At 48.0% G+C, this 25,465-nt stretch overlaps 3 protein-coding genes across 14 annotated transcripts in view; 1 reads left to right on the top strand and 2 right to left on the bottom strand.

Moving 5' to 3' along the window:
- Positions 1-5,657, bottom strand: part of PAN2 (poly(A) specific ribonuclease subunit PAN2) — a 15,450-nt gene extending 9,793 nt beyond the window's left edge. For 4 of the 12 annotated variants that reach the window (XM_028483091.2, XM_028483094.2, XM_028483095.2 and 1 more), the window contains exons 1-5: positions 5,389-5,656; positions 4,337-4,744; positions 825-994; positions 593-713; positions 330-464 (exon numbers count right to left, since the gene is read on the bottom strand). In XM_028483091.2, coding sequence (XP_028338892.1) covers positions 330-464; positions 593-713; positions 825-994; positions 4,337-4,618 — 708 coding nt within the window. In that variant the 5' untranslated portion in view covers positions 4,619-4,744; positions 5,389-5,656. Of the gene's footprint in view, positions 1-329; positions 465-592; positions 731-824; positions 995-4,336; positions 4,745-5,388 lie in introns of those variants that run through there. The other 8 variants (XM_007129373.4, XM_007129371.4, XM_007129372.4 and 5 more) reach the window with 4 other exon arrangements.
- Positions 5,658-6,252: 595 nt separating this feature from the next.
- On the top strand, positions 6,253-11,088 carry IL23A (interleukin 23 subunit alpha). Its single transcript, XM_007129369.3, has 4 exons — positions 6,253-9,003; positions 9,223-9,321; positions 10,370-10,516; positions 10,626-11,088. Exons 1-4 carry the CDS (start codon positions 8,845-8,847, stop codon positions 10,785-10,787), a joined length of 567 nt encoding a protein of 188 aa, XP_007129431.1. The 5' UTR covers positions 6,253-8,844; the 3' UTR covers positions 10,788-11,088.
- A 114-nt stretch (positions 11,089-11,202) lies between these two features.
- Positions 11,203-25,194, bottom strand: STAT2 (signal transducer and activator of transcription 2). Its single transcript, XM_007129368.4, has 24 exons — positions 25,049-25,194; positions 23,196-23,339; positions 22,887-23,040; positions 22,444-22,539; positions 22,179-22,268; positions 22,012-22,087; positions 21,489-21,574; positions 21,177-21,325; positions 17,385-17,543; positions 17,188-17,280; positions 16,912-16,971; positions 16,483-16,503; positions 16,160-16,253; positions 15,962-16,009; positions 15,798-15,881; positions 15,553-15,651; positions 15,314-15,449; positions 15,136-15,188; positions 14,930-15,024; positions 14,190-14,326; positions 13,830-14,012; positions 13,536-13,593; positions 12,256-12,722; positions 11,203-11,972 (listed from the first exon to the last, which is right to left on the bottom strand). The coding sequence occupies exons 2-24, from the start codon at positions 23,324-23,326 to the stop codon at positions 11,830-11,832; spliced, it is 2,712 nt and encodes a 903-aa protein (XP_007129430.1). The 5' UTR covers positions 23,327-23,339; positions 25,049-25,194; the 3' UTR covers positions 11,203-11,829.
- Between the last annotated feature and the right edge of the window lie 271 nt (positions 25,195-25,465).

The following is a 25,465-nucleotide window of genomic DNA, read 5'->3' as shown; positions in this document are numbered from 1 at the left end:
ATTCACTTTGTTGTAAAGGAGAAACTAACACACTATTGTAAAACAGTTATACTCCAATAAAGATGTTAAAAAAAAAAAAAAAAAGAACTACGGCTCTAGGTTACAGACAATTAAAGCATAAAAAAAAGCAAAAAGAGACGCCAAGAGCTGGATGGGACCCCAAAGAGAGCTCTTGTTTACCCCTTTGCCTCTGAGATACCCATTTACAACAGAAAACATCAGGCTGAAAGATAATCTCATAGTAGAACATGGCTAAGTAGGAACTCAATCCATTCCTCCCACCCTCCAACTACAGCCCCAGAAATGAGGAAAAGGCAGAGCCCAATCACATTATCTGGTGAAACAGGGCCCCATGGTGGGAGGAAAAATGGAACGTAGTCAGTCACCCTGCCAGATGTGTGGCCACAGAAGAAGAAGCGATTCGTCTGTCTCATGATAGTGACTCCAGGTGTCTCAACTGCATACTGTGCAGGGAAGCGGGAGAAACCGGTGAGAATGATTCTTCCCACAGACCAAAGGAACAGAAAGGTCGCACACATCACAGGCATTTCCAGCTTATACTCCCCCCAATAACCTCAGGCCCTGCTTGTACCTTCTGAGTCTCCTGGACAGTGTTAAGGTCAATCTCCAATATGTGGCTCTGCAGCCCACCAACGAGCAGAGTGCTGCTGTCAGTCAGCAGCAGACTGTGCATATCTTCACTCTCATCCAGCCTGTGAGACAGTAAAAGCTAAGGGGCCAGGGTCTCAAAAGTTTCCAATTCTCTAGACTTCCCACTCTGTGAGGGACCCTCTTTCCCAGTCCAGAGGTGAGACACCACTTACAGGTAATCAAATATAATGAGGCCTCCACGGGCCATATATTTCAGGTTGTTCTTGGTAAGAAAAAGGATGCCATTCTCCAGGCTTTGGATCTGCCGAATGTCATCACTGCCATTGACCTGAAATGATGAGTAGCGTTCCAAAGCTGGGCCGAAAAATGACGTGGCATGGCCCTGTAGTGGACAAAAAGATGAGAGACATCCTGAGTGGAGGGGCAAGGCCATCCCAGATACAAATCAGAGACTGGACATTGCTCAGTTTTTCTCCATTCTTGCCTGGCCTTTCTGGCTAGCAGCGACTAAGGCATAAGGCTGAGCACCAATCTTAGTGATAAAAACACTGATAATACTATCTTATGTTTGTTTAATGCTTTACAAAGCAGTTCTATAAACTCTACCTCATTTTATCCTCACAATATCCTTGCTGAATAGGTAATGGCTCAGTTGGTTAGAACAGTGCTCAGAAGGTCAGGGATGTGGGTCCAATCCTCCAATGGCCAGCTGGCTTTCTTATGTTCCACAGTCTTTTTTTTTTTTAAATAAATAAATAAATTTATTTATTTATTTAATTTTTGCCTGCTTTGGGTCTTCGTTGATGGGCGCGGGCTTTCTCTACTCGTGGCGAACGGGGGCTACTCTTCATTGTGGAGCGCGGGCTTCTCACTGCGGTGGCTTCTCCTGTTGCGGAGCATGGGCTCTAGGCTCATGGGCTTCAGTAGTTGCAGCACGCAGGCTCAATAGTTGTGGCTTGTGGGCTCTAGAGCGCAGGCTCAGTAGTTGCGGCACACGGGCTTAGTTGCTCCGCGGCATGTGGGATCTTCCTGGACTAGGGCTCGAACCCGTGTCCCCTGCATTGCAGGCGGATTCTTAACCACTGCGCCACCAGGGAAGTCCCCACAGTCAAGTCATAATCTCTGCCAGCCAACTGGGAAATGTGTACTGTGGGTCACAGGCTGGAATAGAGAGAATGTGAAACTCATGCCATCCTTGGCTACTATGACATCATCCACTCCTGGTTTCTCTCCTGACTCTTAGCTCACTATCTTCTCCTTATGTGCAACCCTTATGACCACTCTTGAAACATGGCTATTCCCAGCCCACTATCTTCTCACTCTACTTTTCTTCCTAGATAATCTCACCCACTCTTAAGGTTTTAACCATTCATCTTAAAGTTGATGAATCCTACTTTTCTCCTCTAGCCCAGACCACTGCCTCAAGCTTCAGACTTACACATCCAAATACCTACTATATGTCTCTCTTTAGAAATCCCATGAGAACCTCAAACTTGTTACATCCTAAATCAAATTCACCATCTTGGGCTTCCCTGGTGGCGCAGTGGTTAAGAATCCACCTGCCAATGCAGGGGACATTGGTTCGAGCCCTGGTCCGGGAAGATCCCACATGCCACAGAGCAACTAAGCCCGTGTGCCACAACTACTGAGCCTGCGCTCTAGAGCCCAAGAGTGTTGCAACTACTGAAGCCCTCGAGCCTAGAGCCCGTGCTCCGCAACAAGAGAAGCCACAGCAGTGAGAAGCCCGCACACCACAACGAACAGTAGCCCCCGCTGGCCACAACTAGAGAAAGCCTGCGCGCAGCAACGGAGACCCAACACAGCCAAAAATAAATTAATTTAAAAAAAATTCACCATCTTTACCCCATTTCAATTCCTCTTAACTGTATTCCCTATGGTACCATGATCTACTCAGTGGAGTAAGTCACTGGTAGTTGACTTAAATCTTATTTATTTTACTTCCTAAATATTTCTCAAATCTGTTCTCATGTATAAATCCCTACAGTGCTTCACTCAGGCCTTCAAGGTATTTTATGTGAACTACTACAACATACTGCACACTGACCTCACTAAGTCCTGCCCCATTCCCCTTAAATCAAACTCTATACTGCTACCTCAGCACTCCACCTAAGATGCAAACCAGACCTTGTCTTTCTGGATGAAAACCTTCAGTGGACTGAAGAATCAGTCCAACTCTTTTAACATAGCATATGAGGTTTTTTAGAATGTTCTCCTCCCGATATCTGCATGGCTCCCTCCCTCCCTTCTAGGGAGATTAGAATGGACATCCTGGCCTGCATCCAAGTCTCTACTCAAATATGACTTTATCAGAAAGCCCTTCCCTTGACCAACTATGTAAAATAGCAACACCTCCCACCCTTCGATACCTCAACTCCCTTATTCCACTGTATTTTTCTTAAGGATTCTAAGCAACACCTGATATGTCATAAATATACTTGTGTTGCCTTTTAAAATGCTTATTCCAAACTTAGACCCCAGAGCAAGGTCTGGCACCTTAAAGGTGCTCAAGAAACACTGGCTGAAGAAATGTCTAACTCTTCAGCTTCATCATCTAGTCCAGTAAACCCTACTTGCTTATAGTTCCTGCACTCTGCAATCATCATGCTATATAATATCTTGGGAATCATTGTTTACCCCGTTGCTTTTGCCGAGATAGCATTTCCCCCTCTTCTTCACCTGACTCCTACTCATCTCTCAAGACTCAGTGCAGGTGTCACTTCCTTCTGGAGATCCTCTAATCCTCTTCTATGCTCATCAACACTCAGTACGTATTTTCACATTGGCATTTATTAGTTTATATCCTAAATTCATAATTATTAAGTGAAACATTTTAGTTTCTTTTAAAGTGCCATAAAATTATCTGTTCATATGTTTGTTTGCTTTCCTCGCTGTCCTATGAACTCCTTGAGGGCAAGGATTATGTTTTATTCAGCTTTATTCCCTGGGCCTAGCCTGTCAGTAGACACTGCCTACTGAAATGAGTGTATTACCAAAAAAATTCACTCATTCCAATGGAAAAACAGTTCCCACCCTATGGAAGGTAAATTAGTAAACCAAGGATACCATGTTATTTCTTACAAAATCTTTGGGCTCCCTAGCATATTGGCAATATGGATACATTTTAAGAAATTAACAATGATAACTGCTCCCAGAGAGATTAAAATCAGCCAAAGACAAAATGATTCCATGTAACATATGCAGAAAGATGCACTAAACATTCTATAATTAGGGAATTCCCTGGGGGTCCAGTGGTTAGGACTTGGCGCTTTCACTGACAGGGCCCGGGTTTGATCCCTGGTTGGGGGTACTAAGATCCCACAAGCCACGCGGCACGGCCAGAAAAGAAAATATTCTATAATTATAAAAATGGAAAACAGAGGAGGAGCATTAGAGACTATATTTAGATGGCTATAGGCTAACTGATGTGTACAGTTATTAAGAATAATCAAAGCATGGAATGGGCAAATTGTGGTAGAATTGGGATGCCTTCTGAAAAACAACACCTATGTAACCCATCTCTGGATCCTATGACTCCCTCTTTCTCCCTCCACTCCCTTCCTCTTGGCTTGACTTGGAGACCCAGCTAACTTTCATCACCTCAACTCAGTTCTGGCTCCCTGCAAAACATCTGTTCTTGAGTTAAAAGCAGATAAAAGACCTCCAACATCTCCTTCCAGCCATTACAAAGGAGTACAGTTCTTACCCCATGGCTTCCCACCCACAGCATCTCCTCGTGCAAGTCAAAGTGGGAGACGGAGACAGGCACACCCACTTCAGCCACCACACTGTGCAACTCAGAGTAGACACCTTCCATTATGTGCACTGACTCCTGGACGGGAAGAGCCTCTAAGGCCACTCCCTCTGGGTCCAGCTCCACATTCTGTAGCAGACTTGGGTTCAGGTGGGCATCCAGGACAGGATCCAGGGCAGAATGCATGGCTGGGGCATACTCTGCCAGTCCAGGGTCCAGAACCTCGAAGTTCATGATGATGGTGATGATGATGGCAGCAGATTAGACCCGTGTCACACCCTCCCTTGCCACAGCCCCTCTGGATGCCTGACCCAGCCTTCAGCAGGATGACACCAGTGGACCTAGAATGGACATCCTGACCTGCAAAGGGAAAGAGGTAGCTGAGTCAGGAGTAGGCCCAGGTACTTGTACTTAGTGTGTTCCAGGTTTTACTGGCAGGAGGGAGATGATGCAGGCAGAAGATGTGAGAATGCTAGACATAGGATGAACAAGCAGGAAGGGAATGGGCATTGGGGTAGAGGTGGGAGAAGTGCTATCCCTTCCTCTTCTCCTCTAGGCACTCTGTACTCCCCACCACCCCACTAACTTAATCCCTGACTTCCCTTTCACCTCCCTTCAGGCCTGCTCACTTGCCTGGTTCATCCTGAACCATCAGTGGTAAGAGCAGCAACTGCGAGGGCAGGTATTAGGTAGAGGGGGCTAACGTGCTTGTTTCCCAGAATTAGGGGTGGGGGTAGGTGGTTGAGAAGGGAGAACAACAGAAGTCAATTGCCAGAATCCTCTGCAATGTTACCCAGGATTCTCTAGGGGAAAATAAGAATGGCCAGTTACCCACAATTGGGGCGGGGGTAGGGGTACGTGATGGAAATAGCTAGTTACCCAGGATTCTCTGGGGTAACCAGAAAAATCAATTACCCATAATTCTCCCCCGGCGGCGGGGAGAGGAGGGATTAGAGCAGGGGTCAGATGTGTTCCCGGGATGCTTACGGGGATTGGGTCATTACCAAGATTTCTCCATGGCGGATATTTTGGAGCGCCTGGAATTAAAACGAGTAGGGGGGAGAGCAAGCGCCGTCAGCTCCGCGGGGAATCCCAGTTTCCCCAATTCTCCCCCGCGCCTCTGGTTCAACCAAACTCCACGAAAGAAAGGACGGCGTACTCCCAGTCGTCGCTTCCAATCAGGAAGGGCTAGGGGCTCACCTCAGCCAATCGGAAGGAGACAGGTACAGCCGGCCCCGCGAGAAGACGTGTGACACGGGAGCTGGGCGAAAGCAAGAGGTACGGGGCGGGGGTAGGGACAAACGTAGTCAGACGTTGTCCCTGTTTGGTGTCGTTAGGAAGTAACGTCTTTTCTTTTAAGCCTTCCTTAAACAAAATTAGAGAGCCCCAGGCTTGGAGATCGAACTTTCATGCTCCCTATAGCTTTAGAAACTAGAATAAGGGGCGCCCAAGGCAAAGCATTGGGAATCGATTGCTGGGTATTCCCAGTATGGCCCACTCCACCCACTCTTCCCGTTGTGCTCTTGTGAGCACTCCGCCACCTCCGACCCTGTTACCCCCGAAACTCGCTGGCATTTCCTATCATTTCCAGGCATGGGAGAGAAAAAAGGAAGCGGGAGGCAGCCCCCTAACACGGCCCAAGTAGCTACATCGTCTACGATTCTAAAGGCAACCGTCTGAAACTCCCATCTGTGATTGTTCTCTCCCCAGAGGCGCCGGTAATATTTCCAGGGAACAGGACTCAGCTATCAAATTCCCCTAGCTCGTGGAGCTAGACATTATCCTCAGAGGGACAGGGCATAGCAAATTGAGACATTTGCCTTCCCCAGACTCTTACAGATTTAGCGTCAGCACTTAGGGATTCTTGGGGTCCAACGCTGAGCTTAAACTGCTTTGGAATAGATCCAGGTTGTTAGATGTCTGTGGGGTATTTTAGCTCAGTTTCTAAAGGCCACATAGAGGGCCTCTGGTGGAAGCAATTCCTCATAGAGGATACAGTTTTAAAGCATTTCTCTCAATAAAGACTGGTAAATAGACCTTCATAAAAGAACCCAAGAATTTAGTTTTCCAGGACTCAGAGGGGTTCTAGACTTGTCAGAGGTCATTGACGGAGAGAAAAACACCTTAACTCAGAGGGTCTCTCAAACTGATCTGACTTCAGAGGTCCTTAGATTTAAAATCTTGTAAAAAGATGGGTGCTGAGAGACAGAGACAGTTCCTACCCTTGAGAAATTTCCATATTGAGGTCTCTAAGAAAGGCTTAACAGTGAGAATTAAAGGGCCTGAGATGCCAGAGATACCTGGGCTAAATGAGCTACTTAATTAAGATGCTTAGCGTTGCCTCAGTGTCCAATATAATGGAATGACTGAGAATGCAGGATCTGGAGTCTGCACTGTAATTCTGGCCACTTAATAGTGATCTTAGGCAAGTTACTTATCTCTGCACCTCAGTTTCCTCATCTGTAATATGGTGATAATGATAGTACCTATCTAATTGTGTTGTTGTGAGAATTAAATGGGTTAATATATGAAAAGTGGTTAAACTAAGTACTTGGCGTAAAGTGAGAGTTGGATATAAGCCATCATTACTAACCACCTGGGGAAACTTCAACTGGATTTGGCATCTGGGCATCCAACTGGAAAGGCCTGCTTGTCAATATAATTTGCATAACGGTTGAGGTCCTGCTGACGTCAAGGTCTCCTTGCAGCTCCAGGTCAGATCTAGTCCTGGAAGTAGTTCCTGTCACACAACAGTCCCACAATCGCCCCACCAACCTTGCTTCCTACCCAACTCCCGAAGCACCAGGAAGTGAAACAAAGCCCCGTGCCTCCAACTCACCCTTGTCCCTCTCATCCCATCCCCCAGCGTTCCACTTCCTCCTCCTCCTTTTCACCTTCCATCTCCTATCCTAAAGGGCTCCCAGAATGGGAACCAGAGGCAGGAAAAGCATGGGAGACATTATACAAAAGTGAGGTGAGCTCCCCTACCCCCACTCCCACCCCCAATTTCCTTATTTCATTTGTATTCACCAGTGTAAGGAGAGGCAAACCATTTCTCACTCAAACTGAGGTAACCTCTCTGATGCTGCAAATGTTTTATCCAAAGGGTGGATTTACCGCAGAGTCATATTTGAATTAGAGGTTTCATTGGGCAGTTTTGAATAGTCCTATGGGAAGGGAGACCTCTGTCGAGGGTGTTTCTCAGAGAAGAAGGGTCAACCTCTTGGAAAGCCTTTGGGAGCCATCTGTGTGGTCATCCATGGCCTCATTCTGACGTCCAGATTGTCCTGGGACCCTCCACTGGGGTTGGGGCAGTCCCAGATTTGGACCACCTTCCACTCCCACGCCCAACTTCACAGTCTTAGCTGTTTCACTGAATGTTGCATCAGGGATGGTGATGAAATCATTGTCAGCGGATTTTACCCATGGATGCAACAGGCTGAAGGACCAGCCAGGGTCATTGACACTGTGCACCTTCAACTACCCAGAACCCTGGACTTTCTAGCCACAGTGAAGGGCTGGGTGCTGGAATATCTCAGTTGGATTTCTAGCCCTTGCTTACACTGGTATCCCCCACCCCCAAATCACCTGAATCCCACAGAGCCCGAGAAACTTGGGCCACTAAGGTTGAGGAATCAGATGGTTCTTAGCAACAGCTCTTTCCTTCCAACAGCCCTCCTAACCTCCAGAGTGAGGCCTGAAGTGAGGGAGCAATAATACCTTATACCGAACTTAGTGGTTTCCCAGTTCACAAAGTGCCTTCATGTCCATTGTCTCCCAGTGAAAGTAACACTGTTCCCAACAGAGACTAAGAAGCCCCCTTATTCTTAGATTGAGGGCATCGGGTGGAAACCAAACTTCATTCCAAACTGAGCTTGCCATCCTATTGGGAGATAAATGAATGCTTCTGTTTTGATTTTTACTCAGGCAGGAGGGAGTGAGGAAATTAGGTTTGAAGGGAGGGAAGATATAGCTTCGAGAGGCAAATAGATGAGGGAAAGGTTAAGCAGGAAGGAACTTGAGACTAGATTCATTTAAATATTCGTTACTCCCGCCCCACCCCCTTCTACAGCCTCTTTGATTCCTGGAGAGCATTACACATAAGTCCCATCCCAGGCCTCCAGCCACAGCAACCACACCACTCATTTCCCCTGGAACTGAGGCTACTTACCTGGGCTCTCCACGGAGGGAGATGATGCAGGGAGGGGAATCCCACCTGCTGTGAGTCACCTGCTAGTATAAAGGGCGGGTCTTACAATGCAGGGAGCTTAAAAAGAGACTCAGAGACAAGGGGAGAAAAGCTACAGGAAGCAGCTCAGAAACTCGGTGAACGACAGAGGGAACCAAATCAGAGACGCACAGAACAGAGAGAATCAGGCTCAGAGCAAGGGGAAGTGGACAGAGATTCCACAGGGACTGCAAGGCACAGAGCCAGCCAGATCTGAGAAGCAGGCAACGAGATGCTGGGGAGCAGAGCTGTGCTGCTGCTGCTGCTGCCCTGGATTGCTCGGGGCCGGGCTGTGCCTGAGGGCAGCAGCCCTGCTTGGGCTCGGGGCCAGCAGCTCTCACAGCAGCTCTGCATGCTGGCCTGGAGTGCACATCAACCAATGGGACATGTGGTGAGTGGCAGCCTCTGGGACCAAACAGGAGCCTATCCAAGCCCTCCAAGGCTGCAGTGGAAGACTCTGTGGCCTAGGGTGGAAGCTGGAGGGTTGAAAGCCATCAGAGGGTAAGAGAGGACAGGGGAGTGGGGTTCCAGGGAGAGTCACAGCCTGAGGATCCAGGTGGGGTTTGAAAGTACTTATTTCTTTACTCTTCCCACCCCTCCTCCATTCCAGGATCTACCAAGAGAAGAAGATGATGAGACTACAAATCATGTCCCCCATATCCAGTGTGGGGATGGCTGTGATCCACACAGACTCAGGGACAACAGTCAGGTACTAAGATGAGGCTGGGCCGCAAGGAAGAGGGGACTGGGGACAGAGCTGGACACCATGGTGAATTAGTAAAAGTTGTATCTGTCCTTGTCCATTCAGCCTGCTATAACAACAAACCATAGACTCAGTAGTTTATAAACATTTATTTTTTATTTTAAAAAATAAATTTATTTTTAAAATTTTTATTTATTTTTGGCTGCATTGGGTCTTTGTGGCTGCGTGTGGGCTTTCTCTATTTGCGGTGAGTGGGCTCTATTGCGGTGGCTTCTCTTGCTGCGGAGTATGGGCTCTAGGCACGCGGGCTTAGCTGCTCCGCGGCATGTGGGATCTTCCCGGACCAGGGCTTGAACCCATGTCCCCTGTATTGGCAGGCGGATTCTTAACCACTGTGCCACCAAGGAAGCCCACAACAGACATTTATTTCTCACAGTTCTGGAGGCTGGAAGTCCGAGATTAAGGTGCCAGCATGGTTGATTGAGGGCCCTCTTCAGGTTGCAGACGTCTTGTCTCCTCACATTGTGGAAGTGATTAGGGAGTTCTGTGGGTCTCTTTTATAAGAGCAATAATCCCATTCTTGAGGGCTTCATCCTCATGACCTAATAACCTCCCAAGGGTCCCACTTCCCAATACCGTCACATGGGGATCAGGATATCAAAATATGAATTTTCTGGGGACACAAACATTCATATCGCAGCCGTTTCTAAGAATGGCAAATATCAGGTGGGTCTTTGATGGAGTAATTAGAAGGTATCTGTCTTTTTTCTTTTCCTTTCCTTTCCTTCCTTCCTTTTTCTCTTTCTTCCTTTCTTTCCCCTCCTTCCTTCTTTTTTCTTTCTTTCCTTCCTTTTTTTTCTTTCTTCCTCTCCCTCTCTCTCTTTTTTGTTTTTGGTGTGGTTTTTTTGGCTGTGCTGAGCAACATGTGGGATCTTAGTTCCCCAACCCCGGATCAAACCCATGCCCCCTACAGTGGAAGCACGGAGTCTTAACCACTGGACCACCAGGGAAGTCACTGTATCTGTTTTCTTTCACTGCTTTCTTTTCTCCCCAGTCCTGCTTGCAAAGGATCCACCAAGGCCTGGTTTTTTACGAGAAGCTGCTGGGCTCAGATATTTTCACAGGGGAGCCTTCTCTACTCCCCGATGGCCCTGTGGGCCAGCTTCATGCCTCCCTACTGGGCCTCAGGGAACTGTTGCAGGTATGAACTAGGGGCCTGGAGGAGTGGGGCTTGCAGGTGTCAGAGACAGGGCCTGGCGGGGGAGTGAAGGATCTAGAGTCCTCTCTGATTGTGTCCTGTGTCCTTTCAGCCCGAGGGTCACCACTGGGAGATTGAACAGACTCCAAGCCCCAGTCCCAGCCAGCCGTGGCAGCGCCTCCTTCTCCGCCTCAAGATCCTTCGCAGCCTCCAGGCCTTTGTGGCTGTAGCTGCCAGGGTCTTTGCCCATGGAGCAGCAACTCTGAGCCCCTAAGCCAGCAGCTTAAGGATAGCACCCAGACCTCCACGGCTCAGCAATGCTAAGATGAATTTATCAGCCTAGACACCTGTGAGCCAACAAGTTAATCAGTCCATTAATTTTAACAGGACTTGCTCTGTTGATAAATTACCAATACTGACTGACTTATGATGCTGACCTAGAACAGACTGAATATTTATTACACGGGAAGGGAAATTTTGGGATTATTTATCGTCGTGGCAGCAGTTTGGGGAGGAGGATTATTTATTATATTTATACTGAATTATGCATTTTTCAATAAAGACTTATTTATGTGGATATCTAAGTCTAATTTCTAGGCTTGTTAGCAAAAAGAAACAGAACGGAAAAACAGGGCCAAAGGACTACAAACTGCATCCTTCTACTCTGAAGGGCTATGGTGGAGAGGGACCTTTCCTCATGACCCCTTGGTATATAGATTAACCGTGATCTTTTTGGCCTTAATCCCTACATGGCTAAGCAAGCTGAATGAGATTACAAGGGACTGTGATTAGGAAGTGAGGGTCCTAAGTGTGGCCCTCTCTTGCTCCCTGACCCAGGGCTTCCTTTCCTGCTTTCCTGGCCAAGAGTGTATTTGGCCAAAGACAGGAGTTCTGAATCACTGCAGGATCAGAAGTCAGAGCTGTTTTGAGCAGAAAGGGCACTCCAGGAAGATGAAGTAGGCACCAGGTTAGTCTTATCAGCTACTAAAATGTTGAAAGCCTTCCATACTGGAAAGAAGCCACTGCCCTGAGTCCTCCAAGTACCTCCTAACTGTTCTGGCCTGCCCTCAAATTCCTATACCTCCCAGCACAGCAGGCAGCCTCCAGGCTCCTAGCTGGAGCTATGGGTAACATCTGTTCTGATTCATTGGTGCCTGTTCCTTACCCATATTATGCTTCTACCTCTCACTCCAAATCCCACGGTTAACCCAGTTTAGAAGGAGCACATGCCTGATTTCCCATCCTTGGAGAGCAACATCATGATGTGAGAGGTAGGAAGGGCAAAATATATGGAAAGAACAGAGAAAGTGTAGTTTCTAGTAGTCAGCAGGAATCAAGGGCCCATCTGTGTAGAAATGGCTGCGAGGGAGGATGCAAGCTTCATCCATGGTGTTCTGGCCAGCCAACAGTGGGTCACCATTTGGCATGATTTCTTCAATCTTCATGCTGTTTCTGAAGACTAGATAGTCCAGAGAAAGAAGTCAGGCCCTGATCTTAGGCAAGGAGTTCCCAAAGCAGCAGGGAAAGTGAGAGAGGATGGCAGCAGAGGCCTAGACAGGGCCTGATGGGCACTTAGGTGGGGCGGGGGAGGCGTGTGTTATTTCCTAATAAAAGGAATCACAGGGAAATAAGCCTTTCTCCAATGAGGAGCTCAGAACTCAGTCTTTTTCTGTAGTGGGTGAGGGAGGGGAGTTGGGAAAGGGAATGTGTCCCCTCTTCCCTAGACCCATCTCATCACTTACTTTCCATGTCCTCAGTGTTCAAGTGTCTCAGATCATGGGGCAAATCCGGCTCTGGCAGTGGCTGTGAAATAGGCTCTGGAATAGGCTCCAGCTTCAGTCCTGGTCCCAGGTTTGGCTCTGGGACTCTCTGTGACACCTCGCCTAGTGTGGGCTCCAGCACGGGCTCCAAAGTGGACTCCAGCGTGGGCTCCAGAGTGGACTCCAGCACAGGCTCCAGAGTGGACTCCAGCACGGGCTCCAGGGTGGACTCCAGCACGGGCTCCAGGGTGGACACCAGCACGGGCTCCAGAGTGGGCTCCAGAGTGGACTCCAGTGCTGGCCCCAGATCCAGCCCTGCCTCCAGCAGTGGCTCTAAGTCCAGGCCCGGCCCTGGCTCTGGCCCTGGTGCCAGCCCCAGATCCAGCTCGAATGACTCCAGTTCTGGCTCCAGCTTAAGCTCCGGCAGTTGTTGCAGCTCATCCACCTGTCTGGATACCCCAATACAGACAAAGGAGCAGGGCTCAGTTGTTTAGGTAAAGTGGGGAATGGTAGAGAAAGCAGAGGCTATCTCTCTAGTCTAAAAGGCAATAGAGCAGAGGGCTTAAGGTTAACCAGAGGTTTAAATCCTATCATCTACTAGTTGGGTGACCTTAGGCAAAGTGACCTAACCTCTCTGAGCCTCAGATTTATCATCTGTAAAAAGGGAACAAAAATACCTCACTAATACTTGAGAGGCAGTAGGATGGTTAAAAGCAGGGCTTTGGAATTTGACAGACCTGGATCATTGATTAGCCATGTACCTTAGGCATGCCACTTCACCACACTAAACCTCAGGTTCCTCAGCTGAAAACAGTAATAACAGTATCTTCTGCCTCAAAGGACAATTATGAAGATTCAATAAATGAGAAAATGAACACAAAGCATTTAGCCCAGTGCCTGGAACATACTAAACTTTCATTAAATGTGGCTGTTATCATTCATTACTGGCTCAAATGGGTTCTCATAAGGATTAAATGAAAAAATGTTCTAAAAAAATCTAGTACCATGCTTGGCATTACGTAGATGTCCATTAACATCAATGATCATGACTATTATTATCAGGGAACCCCTGTGGAGACAACCTAAGGATGGCAGCAGGAAAACAGAGAGGAGAGAGGCTAAAAGAATAGGAAACAAACCTAGAGGGCTGGGGAGTGTGGGTCAGTAGGAAAGAAGGCTGGAGAGACCGGAATTGGGCAGGTTTGGGTCACTATATCAGCCAAAGAGAGTTAGGGAAGATGGGCAAAGAGTTCGCATCTCACCTGTTAGAGACAACAATGAGCTTACGTTTCAGGTACTTCTTCCTTTCCTGGAGATTAACTATGGGGGACAGACACAGGAGGCAGGGGAGGTCAACAGATTGGACACATAGCCCCAGGGTCCCCTAGTGCAGGTAGTCCTGACAGTCATGTCTCCCTACTAACTAGCAGTGTCCCACAGACAAAGCCCTTAACTTCTTTGGATATCAGTTTTCCCACGTTGAAAGGAAAGAGTTGGATTTGTGGATGCCTGTGGATCCCTGCACTCTACCAGTGAAGTGTATCAATGCTTCTCACCTTTCTCCTGGGAGTAGCACCCGAAAGCCTCATCCCGGGGGATTCGTGGGTAGAGGAAGCACAGTGGGTTCTCAGGTATGTTCTCCTCAGTGAGCAGCTGGTACTGGCTGATGATTTTGGTCAGCGGGAGTGACTGCAGAACCTCCTTGGTGAAGGGCTGCACAGAGTAGATGAGCACCTTATCTGGAGAGTGGATGCAGGAACAGGCAGGCTTGAGGGAAGAGGCTGGGCCTGGGAGCTCCCCACCCTGGCTGCCCAACCACAAGTCTGCTGAGGGATTCAGGACAGAGCCAGGGAAGCCAAGGGCAGGCAGAGGGGCAGCAAGAGAGGCTGTGGAAACAGCAGGGCAGGGCAGCTGACCATCATCTTGGTGTTCCACCCAGGAGCAGGTAATGCCCCCTTCCAATGTTTCACTGAAGCGCAACAGAAAGGTGCCGGAGATGGTCTTCTTCAGCAGCCGGCGCTCCTGGCTCCGGCTTACAAAGCCCATGATGTGTCTGCAGCACAGAGAGCAGCTGTGAGGCCCTCCTGCCTCCTGCTCCCCTTGTAGAGGGACAGACTGCCAGGTCTGGGCCCTGGCTCTGCCACCTTGTTACAAACTGTTCCATGTTGGCCAAGTCATTTCACTTTACTGACAATATCCACCTCCCAGGGTTGGAAGAGGTGTGAAGCTGCGGTGAGGTCACACAGATGAAAAGCACCTTGTAAAAGGCAAAGTGCTACACAAATGGGCAGGCAGTGTGGTGGAAAGAGCATAGGCGTGAGGTCAGACAGGCCTCGGTTTGAATCCCAACTATGCCCCGGGTGTAAGTCCTTTAACCTCTCTGAGCTTTCATTTCCTCCCTTGAGGGTGGCAACACCCATCGCCCAGCAGGGTTATAAGGATTACGTGAGAGAATTCATAAAAAGCACCCCGCAGGCTCTGGAACACAGTGGATGCTAGACAAATACGGGCTAGGAGACTATTACTGCAAACGTGAGGGGGTATAACCTGGCACCAGGTTCTGCTCTCTCCCTATTTGCCACACGAGGGCGCACAGAGTCCACTCTAAAGCACAGAAAGGCGGCAGGGAAGAGAGGGAGGCTGACCAAGGCCTTACCCATCGTTCCAGAGATCCTTCAGGTGGTCATGTACCAGTTCCAGAATTTTGTCGAGCCATATCCAGAATGGTAGCTTGCCAGGGGGGCTCTCTCGCTGAAGGAGGAATGGAAAAGCAGGAAGAGATGTGGAGCTGCCCTGGGTGTGAGGAAGGACTAGTAATTGGACGGGGGCCAAGGTCTAGCTGCACAGGATGCAGGGAGTTACCTTAATGAAATGAACCCAGGACAACAAGGCACCCTCAGTCTTGGAGTTCTGCCCTGTGGGCAGACAGACAGTTCAGATGATAGGAGAGGCAGGGCCAAGGGTCCTGGGACAGAAAGGATGGAGGGCAGGGGCAGACAAAGGCTGGGGAAAGGCTGAGAGAAAAGAAGAAGGTCTGTACCAAACAGCTTGTCCCGCAGCATGCCAAGCTGGTCTGAGTCGAGGCCTCGGCCAACGTAGGAGGAGAACTGCCAACTGAGAGCAGGGCCCAGCAAGTCCCAGGGGGCCTTGGCGGGGCTGGAGAAGAACTGCTGATTCTGCAGAGGTAGGAAGGGACAGCGTGGCTCAGAAGCAGTGCCTTCACACCAAGCTTCCACGCCCCTCCTGGCCACCCTTCACCTGTTGGCCCCCACCTCCTACCTGGGGGTCTGAGCTGAGCAGATTGAACCAGAGAACCGAGGCCCAGGCAATTGAGAGTTGGTTCATGTTAGAAATAATCACCACAGGAAGGGTGTCTGTCTAGGGAGGAGACAGAAATCACAGAAGAGGGATGTGATGTTTCCAGCTGTAGACGTCTGGTAAGGGCCAGACAATATCCCACCCTGAGAGGCTTCTGCTTAACCCCTCCTTAAGTCTTCCCCCAAATGCACTCCATTTTCACTTACTTTCAATTCCTGCTTCAGACCCTGGTAGGTGTATCTGACTGTGAAGCTGATAATGTGCAGTTCCTCTGTCACGGCTAGCAGCCCCTGGGACAGCAGAAGACACAGTGATCAGCGTGCCCTTTGGTAAGTTCCTCCTGGCCCCCAACCCCCTGTCCAGGCCTCACCTTATTGCTGCCCTTTCCTGAACTACCTGAACGCTGCTCCACCAGTGTCTGTGAATTGAGGGGAGGGAGAGAGAATGCCAGAGCAAGGACCCCAGGGTCCCTGGAACCCCTGTTTTGCCCTCAGGACTTCCCAAGACCTGGGAACTTCCCCCAGCTTGTTCGATTGGACTACAACCTTAAGATACCATCCCTTCTTACCAGGTAGCCAAAGTCCCAAATTAAGCCCTGACTCTGCCCTTTCTCAGGAGTCAAAGTTTTCTTGTTTGAGGTCAGAATGTTGAACTTCCGGAAGCTATTCCAAGGAGGAAGAAGATATATGCAGGTCAGGAGCAGAGTTATTCTAAAAACTCAGCAGGAAAATAACAAAAGTTCCACTTCATTTCAGACCTCCCCTTCTCCATCTGTCCATACACCACCCAAATCAACCTCCTCCTTGTTTGTGTCCCCATCAGGGCTGCCACATGTGATGGTACAGGTCATGCAGTGCACAAAAGTTTGCAGTTTCCTTGTCAGGCACCTACCCGTGTGATTCAGGAGGATTTCTGTAAAGAAAAAAACAAAAAATCACTGGGAAGCAAAATAGTGTAGAAGTTAGGAATTTGGTCTTTGGAATCAGACAGACCCGGGTTCAGACCCAAATCTGCAGCTCATCAGCTATGTGGCCTTGCACTAGAGACATAAATTATCTGAACTTGTTTCCTCATTTGAATAGTGCATTGATAATACCTAACTCATGGGGTTCCTGTGACAATTTTAAATTGGGTACTTGACAAGCTACATGTCACATAGTAAGCACTCAACAAAAGAGATGAGCTATTTCTATGAGGTAGGAATGGAAGGGAAAAGAACACAGCCCCAGGGCCCTGTTGTAAAGAGTAGGTGCCTCCTCCACCCCACCTCCCCACTTCCTGGCCACCCCTTGGTCCCACCCTTCACCTGCCCCAACTTACCTGTCAATGGAGACTTCTGCAGTCAGTGACTCATTGCCTTCCTGGAGTCTCACCAGCAGCCTGAAGGGGAGGGAGGTAGATGGGGGAAAGTGGTCAACTTCAATCTCCTGGATAGACCAGATGTTAGAAAAAAAACAAGGGAAGAGATTAGAAGAGGTAAGTAGATTGAGGGGAAAAGAGAGAAGAAACAGCCAAGAGTGGGAAGATTTGTAAAACCAGAAAGCATCAGTGCCAGGGCTGGTGAAAGGAAGCAGGAATGAGTTCTGAAATGCCAACCTTGTTCGGACGGTGAACTTGCTCCCAGTCTTGAGGATGAGGGGTCGATGGGGAGTTTGGGGCATGCAGGGCTGGGTTTCTACTACAAAGGCTCTGGGGAGATGTGAAGAAAATACATAGAGGTCAGTATCTGTAAGAATGGCTCCCCTTGTCCCTTCCCTCTGGCCTCCCTCGAGGTCCCTCCCTGGCCTCTAGACCTGTGGAGCAGGCGATGTAGCAGCTCTGTGACCTGGGCCTTCCGCAGATCCACCCCTTCGATCAGAGGGTCCCCCTGATAGGTGACCATGTGACTCAATCCCTTTAGCTCCTTCAGCAGCTGCCGTAGATGAAACAACAGCTTTGCTCCAGCTGTGAACCTGGGTGACAGAATCCAAGGGAGAAAGAATCCATCAGTTTCCTGGAATCCCCAAACAGGCTCCAAGAGCTCCCCTTTAACTATGTGGAAAGTCAGAAACTGCATCGGCCCACTGCGCCACCAGGGAAGCCCTGGAACTATTTTTTTAAAAAGCTTCAGGGGGCTTCCCTGGTGGCGCAGTGGTTGAGAGTCCGCCTGCCAATGCAGGGGACACGGGTTCGTGCCCCGGTCCGGGAAGATCCCACATGCCACGGAGCGACTGGGCCCGTGAGCCATGGCCACTGAGCCTGCGCGTCCGGAGCCTATGCTCTGCAACGGGAGAGACCACAACAGTGAGAGGCCCGCATACCACAAAAAATAAATAAATAAATAAATAAAATAAAAAAATAAAAATAAAAATAAAAAGCTTCAGGGTACTGCCCTGGTGGTCCAGTGGTTAAGACTCCGCGCTTCCAATGCAAGGGGCGCAGGTTCAATCCCTAGTCGCGGAACTAAGATCCCACATGCTCCGTGGTGTGGCCAAAAAATATATAAAAAATAAAAAGCTTCAAAAAATGTATATACATTTTGCAGTATTCCATTTCTAAGATATATCCTAAGGAAATAATCAGACAAATAAATGGACAAAGACAGATGTTCATAGTTCATAGCTTTGTTTTCTGTAATAGAAAAATTAGAAACAATTGGTATTGGGTATATAAATTACGGCATATTGACATCATGGAATACTATGCAACCATTAAAAATAATGACATAGACACAAATTTTTAACAAGAAAAAAATTTCAAAAACATTAGGGCTTCCCTGGTGGCGCAGTGGTTGGGAATCTGCCTGCCAATGCAGGGGACACGGGTTCGAGCCCTGGTCTGGGAAGATCTCATGTGCCGCGGAGCAACTAGCCCGTGAGCCACAACTGCTGAGCCTGCGCGTCTGGAGCCTGTGCTCTGCAATGGGAGAGGCCGTGACAGTGAGAGGCCCGCGCACCGCAATGAAGAGTGGCCCCCGCTCGCCACAACTGGAGAAAGCCCTCACACAGAAACGAAGATCCAACACAGCCAAAAATAAATAAATTAATTAATTTAAAAAAAATACTTTATTAAAAAAAAACAAAAAAAACCCATTAAATTAAAAAAATTACAAGATAGTATATATATGATATAATCTGAGTTCTGTTTAAAATAGATGTATATTTGTGAATACGCACAGGGAAAATCTGGAAAAATGTATTCAAAAGCATTAACAGGGGACTTCCCTGGTGGTCCAATGGTTAAGACTTCACCTTCCAATGCAGGGGGTGTGGCTTCAAACCCTGGTCGGGGAGCTAAGATCCCACATGCCTCACGGCCAAAAAAACAAAACATAAAACAGAAGCAATACTGTAACAAATTCAATAAAGACTTTAAAAATGGTCCACATCAAAAAAATTTTTTTAAAAAGCATTAACAGTGGTTACCTCTGAACGATCAGATTATGCACATGGGTAATTTTTACTATTTTTCTCTTTTAAGTTTTCTGAAATTTTTCCAATTAGTATATTTTATATTTACAATCAGAAAAAGAAATACAGCTCTTTGTATTAAAAACAATGAAACAAAAGAACAACACAATAACAGCACCACCACCAAGAAAAGGTATTGGGTTGGCCAAAAAGTTTGTTCAGTTTTAACTAAAAACAAAAAACACATTTTTCATTTTCACCAAGAATTTTATTGAACAATGCATTCACTAACCGAACGAACTTTTTGGCCAACCCAATATATACTTTAACCCAGGAATATCACTTCTGATAGCTTACATTACAGAAATAATTGGAGATGTAAATAAAGATGGAGCTATGAGGTTATTTACTGCAGCACTGTTTAAAATAGCAAGAAATCACTCACAGGCCATAATTTGCCAACCCCTGTACAAAATGATGAATACATGTGCAACTGTAATGTAAATACTTATCCTGTACCCTAAGCCCTATATATGTTTTCAATTTATCTGAACAGTGGTATATTTTTATTTTTTTATATTAATTTTTATTGGAGAACAGTTGCTTTACAATGTTGTGTTACTTTCTGCTGTAGAGCAAAGTATATCAGCTACATGGATACATATATTCTCTCTTTTTTGGACTTCCTTTCCATTTAGGTCACCACAGAGCACTGAGTAGAGTTCCCTGTGCTATAGAGTAGGTTCTCATTAGTTATCTATTTTATACATAGCATCAATAGTGTATATATGTCAACCCCAGTCTCTCAGTTCATTCCTCGGGTGCCCCCCCATGGTATATTTTTAATAGTTTAAATTATAATAAATTTTCTCATGACAAAATATCTAAATAATAGGTATTTTTCAAATATGTTGAAGGACACGTTAGTTATTTTTTTCTACATCACAATAAAATTAATATAAAATAAGGAGTTTACTGGAAAACAAAGAAATTTGTTTAGGGCTTCCCTGGTGGCACAGTGGTTAAGAATCCACCTGCCAATGCAGGGGACACAGGTTCAAGCCCTGGTCCGGGAAGATCCCACATGCCGCGGAGCAACCAAGCCTGTGCGCCACAACTACTGAGCCTGCGTTCTAGAGCCCAAGAGCCACAACTACTGAGCCCACGTGCCACAACTACTGAAGCCCGCGCGCCTAGAGCCCGTGCTCTGCAACAAGAGGAGCCACCGCAATGAGAAGCCTGTGCACCGCAATGAAGAGTAGCCCCCCCCTCACCGCAACTAGAGAAAGCCAGCACACAGAAACGAGGACCCAATACAGCCAAAAAAAGAAAAAGAAAAAAGTATCATGGGCAGGGACTTCCGTTATGGTCCAGTGGTTAAGACTCCACCCTTCCACTGCAGGGGGTGCGGGTTTGATCCCTGGTTGGGGAACGATTTCACATCCCATATGCTGTGTGGTATGGCCAAAAGATGTAAAAACTAAAGTATCATGGGCAGGGGTAAATATGATATACTGTTAAGTTAAAAAAAACAAACAAACCCACAGGTCTCAAAATAGTAGGAACGGTATGATTCAATTTTTGTTTAATAATATTATAGTAGCTACATCTGGTAATTTTTTTTGGCATTATATATATATATATATATATATATATATATACTTTTTTTTTTTTTTTTTTTTTTTTTTGCAGTACGCGGGCCTCTCACTGTTGTAGCCTCTCCCGTCGCGGAGCACAGGCTCTGGACGCGCAGGCCCAGCAGCCATGGCTCACGGGCCCAGCTGCTCCGTGGCATGTGGGACCCTCCCGGACCGGGGCATGAACCCGCGTCCCCTGCATCGGCAGGCGGACTCCCAACCACTGCGCCACCAGGGAAGCCCTGGCATTATATTCATTGCACTAAAAAAAAAAAGGTAAAACGATATTTCTCGGGTAATTAAGCAGGAAGGAGAAATCGGATTGTGGATTAATTCATTACTTTCCCCAAAGCAAAGACTGGGCTCTGGGCTCCCTGGGTGGTGAGAATGAAGAGCAGAGCATAGCTGTAGTCAGACAAGGGAGCTGGGATCATTCTGGGGAGCAGAGATTAAGGAGGGCAATATCTCTTGTCATACATAGGGCATTATAACCTACAAAGCACAGGGGGTAGTTAGGACTAGAGCCAGGTGAGCACGAGGGTGGGGAGGTGCCTCTCACCACTTCTCCAACTGCTCCAACTCTCCAACCGGGGGGCCTCCAATGCAGGCTTTCTGCTGCTGAATTTTCCACTCCTCCAACTTGGGCAGCAGTAGCTCAATTAGGGTAGTTAATCGGCCTAGCAGTGCTTTGGAGGCATCTAGCACCTCCTATGAAAGACATAAAGTGAATGCTGAGAGCCTCTCACCATCACCCTCCACCATTCAACCAGGGATGAAGAGACAAAGAAGCCAAGGCTAGGAGGCCAGGGCTCCCGATGCCTCATTTTCCCCAGTTCCCTGCTGCCCACTCCCTCTGTCCTCTGCCACCCACCTTTCTCCTTCTGTCCAGTTCATTGAGCGTTTCCTGCAGGATGTCCTGCTGTCTGGTCTGATGGGGGTCCAAAGAGGGTGTTCTCGCTGGACGGCAGGAGCAGGAGTGAGACAAATGCTCAGACCTAGGGCTCCTCCCCCTCTCCTTCCCAGCCCAGACCTCAGCCAGAGTCAAGGAGTGGGGAGTTCTGAAGAGAGAAGAAGGGGAACCAACCAAAGCACAGGCACCTCTGGGCCCTCATGTAAATTCTGAATGGTCTTGCTAGAACCAGAAGCCCACTCAATCTGCTAAGGCAGTTTCCCAAGCATCCCTTCCAACATTCACTAGCTGTCCCTCAGCTACACCTCCAGCCTGACCTCTACAACATACCCTGGCACCTCCAGCTTTGCAATGGCAGCAGGACTGTAACCAGCAAGATGCAGCCAAAGGTGATTATTGCTTACTGGGGCTTTCCCCTTCTGCTCTATTCTACCCTTGGCCTCCCAGTAGGCATCTTTCTCCCACCCCTCAATGTGCTTTCTACCTGAGGTCTGGATCTTATATCGGAAGCAGAAGACATCCTGCTGGTCTTTCAGTTGGCTGATGGATTTCACCAGCTTCTGCAGAGGAGATGAGACCCTGATGAGGCTGCTTCTGTGAGAGGAGGGAGGCTGAGTCCTGCCTACCCTGGCTCTTGCCACATCTACCAACCTCCATCATAGCCTTTAATTCCAGGATCCGGGATTTAATCTCATGCTGCTGGCTCTCCTCAGGTGCTGCAAGGGCTGGTTCTCCTTGCTCCTGAAATAAGAGGCTCTGAGCACATTTCAACTCTGACCTTTCATCCCTGAAATCCAGGCCTGAAATGAAACCACAGGACGTGGAGGGATCTTGTTCTGAGGCAAATTTGCTGAGTCCTTTGCAGGATCCCTCTCTACTCCAGGAGCTTTCAACATCACCACCAAATTGTTCTCACCGACTGAGCCCTCTGAGCCTGGGTCAGAATTCTTTTTTCTTCCAGAAGGAGATTAAAGATCATCTCAGCCAATTGGGTAGCACCCTGGGGAAAGGCCTGCAGTAGGAAAGGAGAAAGGATTGATTTAACTTAACTGCCATCAATGAACTACCACCTCAGGCCCTCCCCACCAGTGACCTCAGTATTCTCCCCTCTTCAGGGTCCCAAGCCCTACCCCTTTTCACCACTGGTCCCCCAAACCCTAGCCTCTTTCCAAACAGGTCATCTAGACTATGTCCTTCTCTCTGCCAGTGATCTCCCAAGTCCAGACTCTGTCCCATTTTCCCCAGATCTTCCCCTGTCCTTTGAACCTCGAGGTCCTGTCCCATGTTCCATACCCTAAAACGTACTCCTCTACACTCAGCTGCCATTCCTACTTTGTTATTCCTGGCTCCTCCAAGTACCTGAATGTCCCGATAGAATTTTCGCAAGTTGTGCTGTAGCAACAAACACTCAGGGTCCTGGCTGCAGCGGCTACACTCATAGTTCAGTTGGTCCAAGAAGTGGAAGAAGAGCATATTAGCCTTGGCCTCATCATTGCCCAGTGCAGCTTCCTGCCTAGGGACCAGGAAGGACAAGGATTAGTATCTCTGCAGGGTAGCTACTATCTTGAGGCCTTCCAACCCCTTCCTGCCCTTGGTGTCTCCAGGATCCTGGGGGCTCAGAAGAAAGAAATCATTTTCCTCATCCCCCCAACTTCCTGAAGGCCTCACCAGTTCTGATCTTCAATCCAGACGGACAAGTACTGTCGAATGTCCACCGGCAGGAGGCTATTTGAATAGAGCTGGTGCAGCTGATCCTGAAATGGGCTGTCAAGATTCTGCAGCATCTCCCACTGCGCCATTTGGGGTCTGAGCCTGAAGGATGCAGGTTCCCAATTGGAAATTTTGCTGGACTAAACCATCCACGGTCTCGTGATTGTTTATTATCACAAATTTTAAAAACGTTTAATTATACAGGTAAGAAAAAATACAGAAAAAGAGTAAAGTCTAGATTGACCCCACTCCCAATCTTGGTCCCTTTTCCTCCTCTCCAGAAGTAACCAATATTATCAGTTTGGCGTATATTCTTCCAGGGAGTACTATTTAAGGGCTCCAATATGTAGGCCTTTTTGTCTCAATGGTAATTTTCAAACACACAACAAAGTACAGTGAGTAGTACAAGGATCATCCATGTACCCGTCATCCAGCTTCAACAAACATGTACGATACTTCCGCAATCTCATTTCATCTATCTCCCCCAATGAATTTATTTTAAATTTATTTGTTTGTGTTTCACTTATGCTGGAGCAGTTAAAGGTCAGTCTTAAGTATTTAAAAAAACGGTTTTGTATTATTTATTTACTTTTGGCCGTGCCGCACGGCATGCAGGATTTTAGTTCCCCCACCAGGGATTGAACCCACTGCAGTGGAAGCGTGGAGTCTTAACCACTAGACCGCCAGGGAAGTCCCAGTCTTAAGTATTTATTTCAGCATTATCCCGGCTGGCCCCAAAGCTTTATCAGAGGCTGAACCTCCTTGGAGATAAACTGCTCTCCATGTTGGAAAGAGGAGCTCCATTCTCTAGAAGATGTTTAAGATACTTAAATACTGTGTAAGGGGTCAGTCAATCCCTAAAATTGTGACACTTTTATGACCTCTGTCAATCTCTGATTCTTCATGTGGATTATTAAGTTTGTGAGAAAATTCCCTCAAAACTTGTTTTTGCCTGTCACCAAGCAGGCTGGGTGGAGCCCTTCTCCCTACCTTTCCCCGCCCACTGCCATCTGTCTGTTTAGGAAATCAAAACTTCTTGCAGCCTGAGCCTAACAAAAAAGAATTAACACCCACTTCTGTGGACTAAAAAAAGGTCACATGATTTTATTACAAATCAAATGCTTGGGGTGGGAAAGATTCTTTTCCACCAGTACGAATAATCATGAGCTGCCTTTCTACCTCTGGGAAGTAGGAACAAGGGAAGTAAAGAATTGGGCAGGGGCTCCTACTTTTCACTTTAACCCTTTAGTAGTGCTTGACTTTTTACACTATGTACTTGTATTGCTTTTAAAAAACAAACGACGAGGCCCCAGTTCCTAAGGAACTAATTGGCTGGTATTAATAAAGAGAGGCGGCAAGTAAAAACAAAACCAAAAAACCTGGGCTTCTTAAATAGATTGCAAGCACGGAGGTTAAGGGCTGTAAACTCTTTTTTCTCCAGTTATCCAACACTCTTTTAGGCGCGTATTTTGTGCTCAATAAGCTTTTCTGAAAAGAACTCTATTTTTTTCTTTCTTTTTTTTGGTAAGGATCAAAAATAACAGACCGGAAGGTAAAAGCGTTGGCCAAGACACTGAACCAATGCAACAGTGCCAGGTTTCGGGTCTTGGAAGTTGCAGGGGTGTTTCTGGAGGGGGGGGCGTTACGGTTGGGGACCTAGGCTGGACAGGAGGATGGAGAAGACAGCTCCTGTTTCAACCTGGGGACAGAGTCTGACCCCTCCGGGGCGTACCCCACAGTGCCTGCCTGCGCTCTCAGGGAGAAACTCGCGCCCCCACCCACACCCCCGCGCGCCTTCTCAGGGCCGGTACCTGGTTAGAGTCTCAGCCCCCGCTCCCTCCAGTAGCTCGGATCCAGGCTTCCGGTCCCCAGAGAGAACTCTGGCTCCAGGGCCTCCCGCGCCGCCCTCGGCTTCGGCCCGCCTCTCGAACCCGCCCCCTTGCCACAGGCTTGAGTGAGCGGCTGAACCCCGGAGCTCGCCATTCCCATAGAGGCGCCCCGACACTGGCTGCCATTCAGCCAACCTCTTCCCCAGGCTGTGAGTTCATTGGCGCCACCACAACTCCTCCTTCTCCGCGAGGCGGGACAAGCGGAGCCGAAACCACACCTCTAGCTGCAGCGATTGGTAGGAAAGCTCAAGTAAGCCCTGCCCCGTGTCTGCGGAGGGAGGAATCCAATGAACAGAATAGCTCAGGACTGAAACAGCTGATTTCCGAGAACCCGCACCT

This window comes from Physeter macrocephalus, unplaced genomic scaffold (genome assembly GCF_002837175.3).
Source record: "Physeter macrocephalus isolate SW-GA unplaced genomic scaffold, ASM283717v5 random_6, whole genome shotgun sequence".
In the NCBI taxonomy this organism is placed as follows: domain Eukaryota; kingdom Metazoa; phylum Chordata; class Mammalia; order Artiodactyla; family Physeteridae; genus Physeter; species Physeter macrocephalus.
This window is presented reverse-complemented; position numbering and strand designations above follow the sequence as displayed.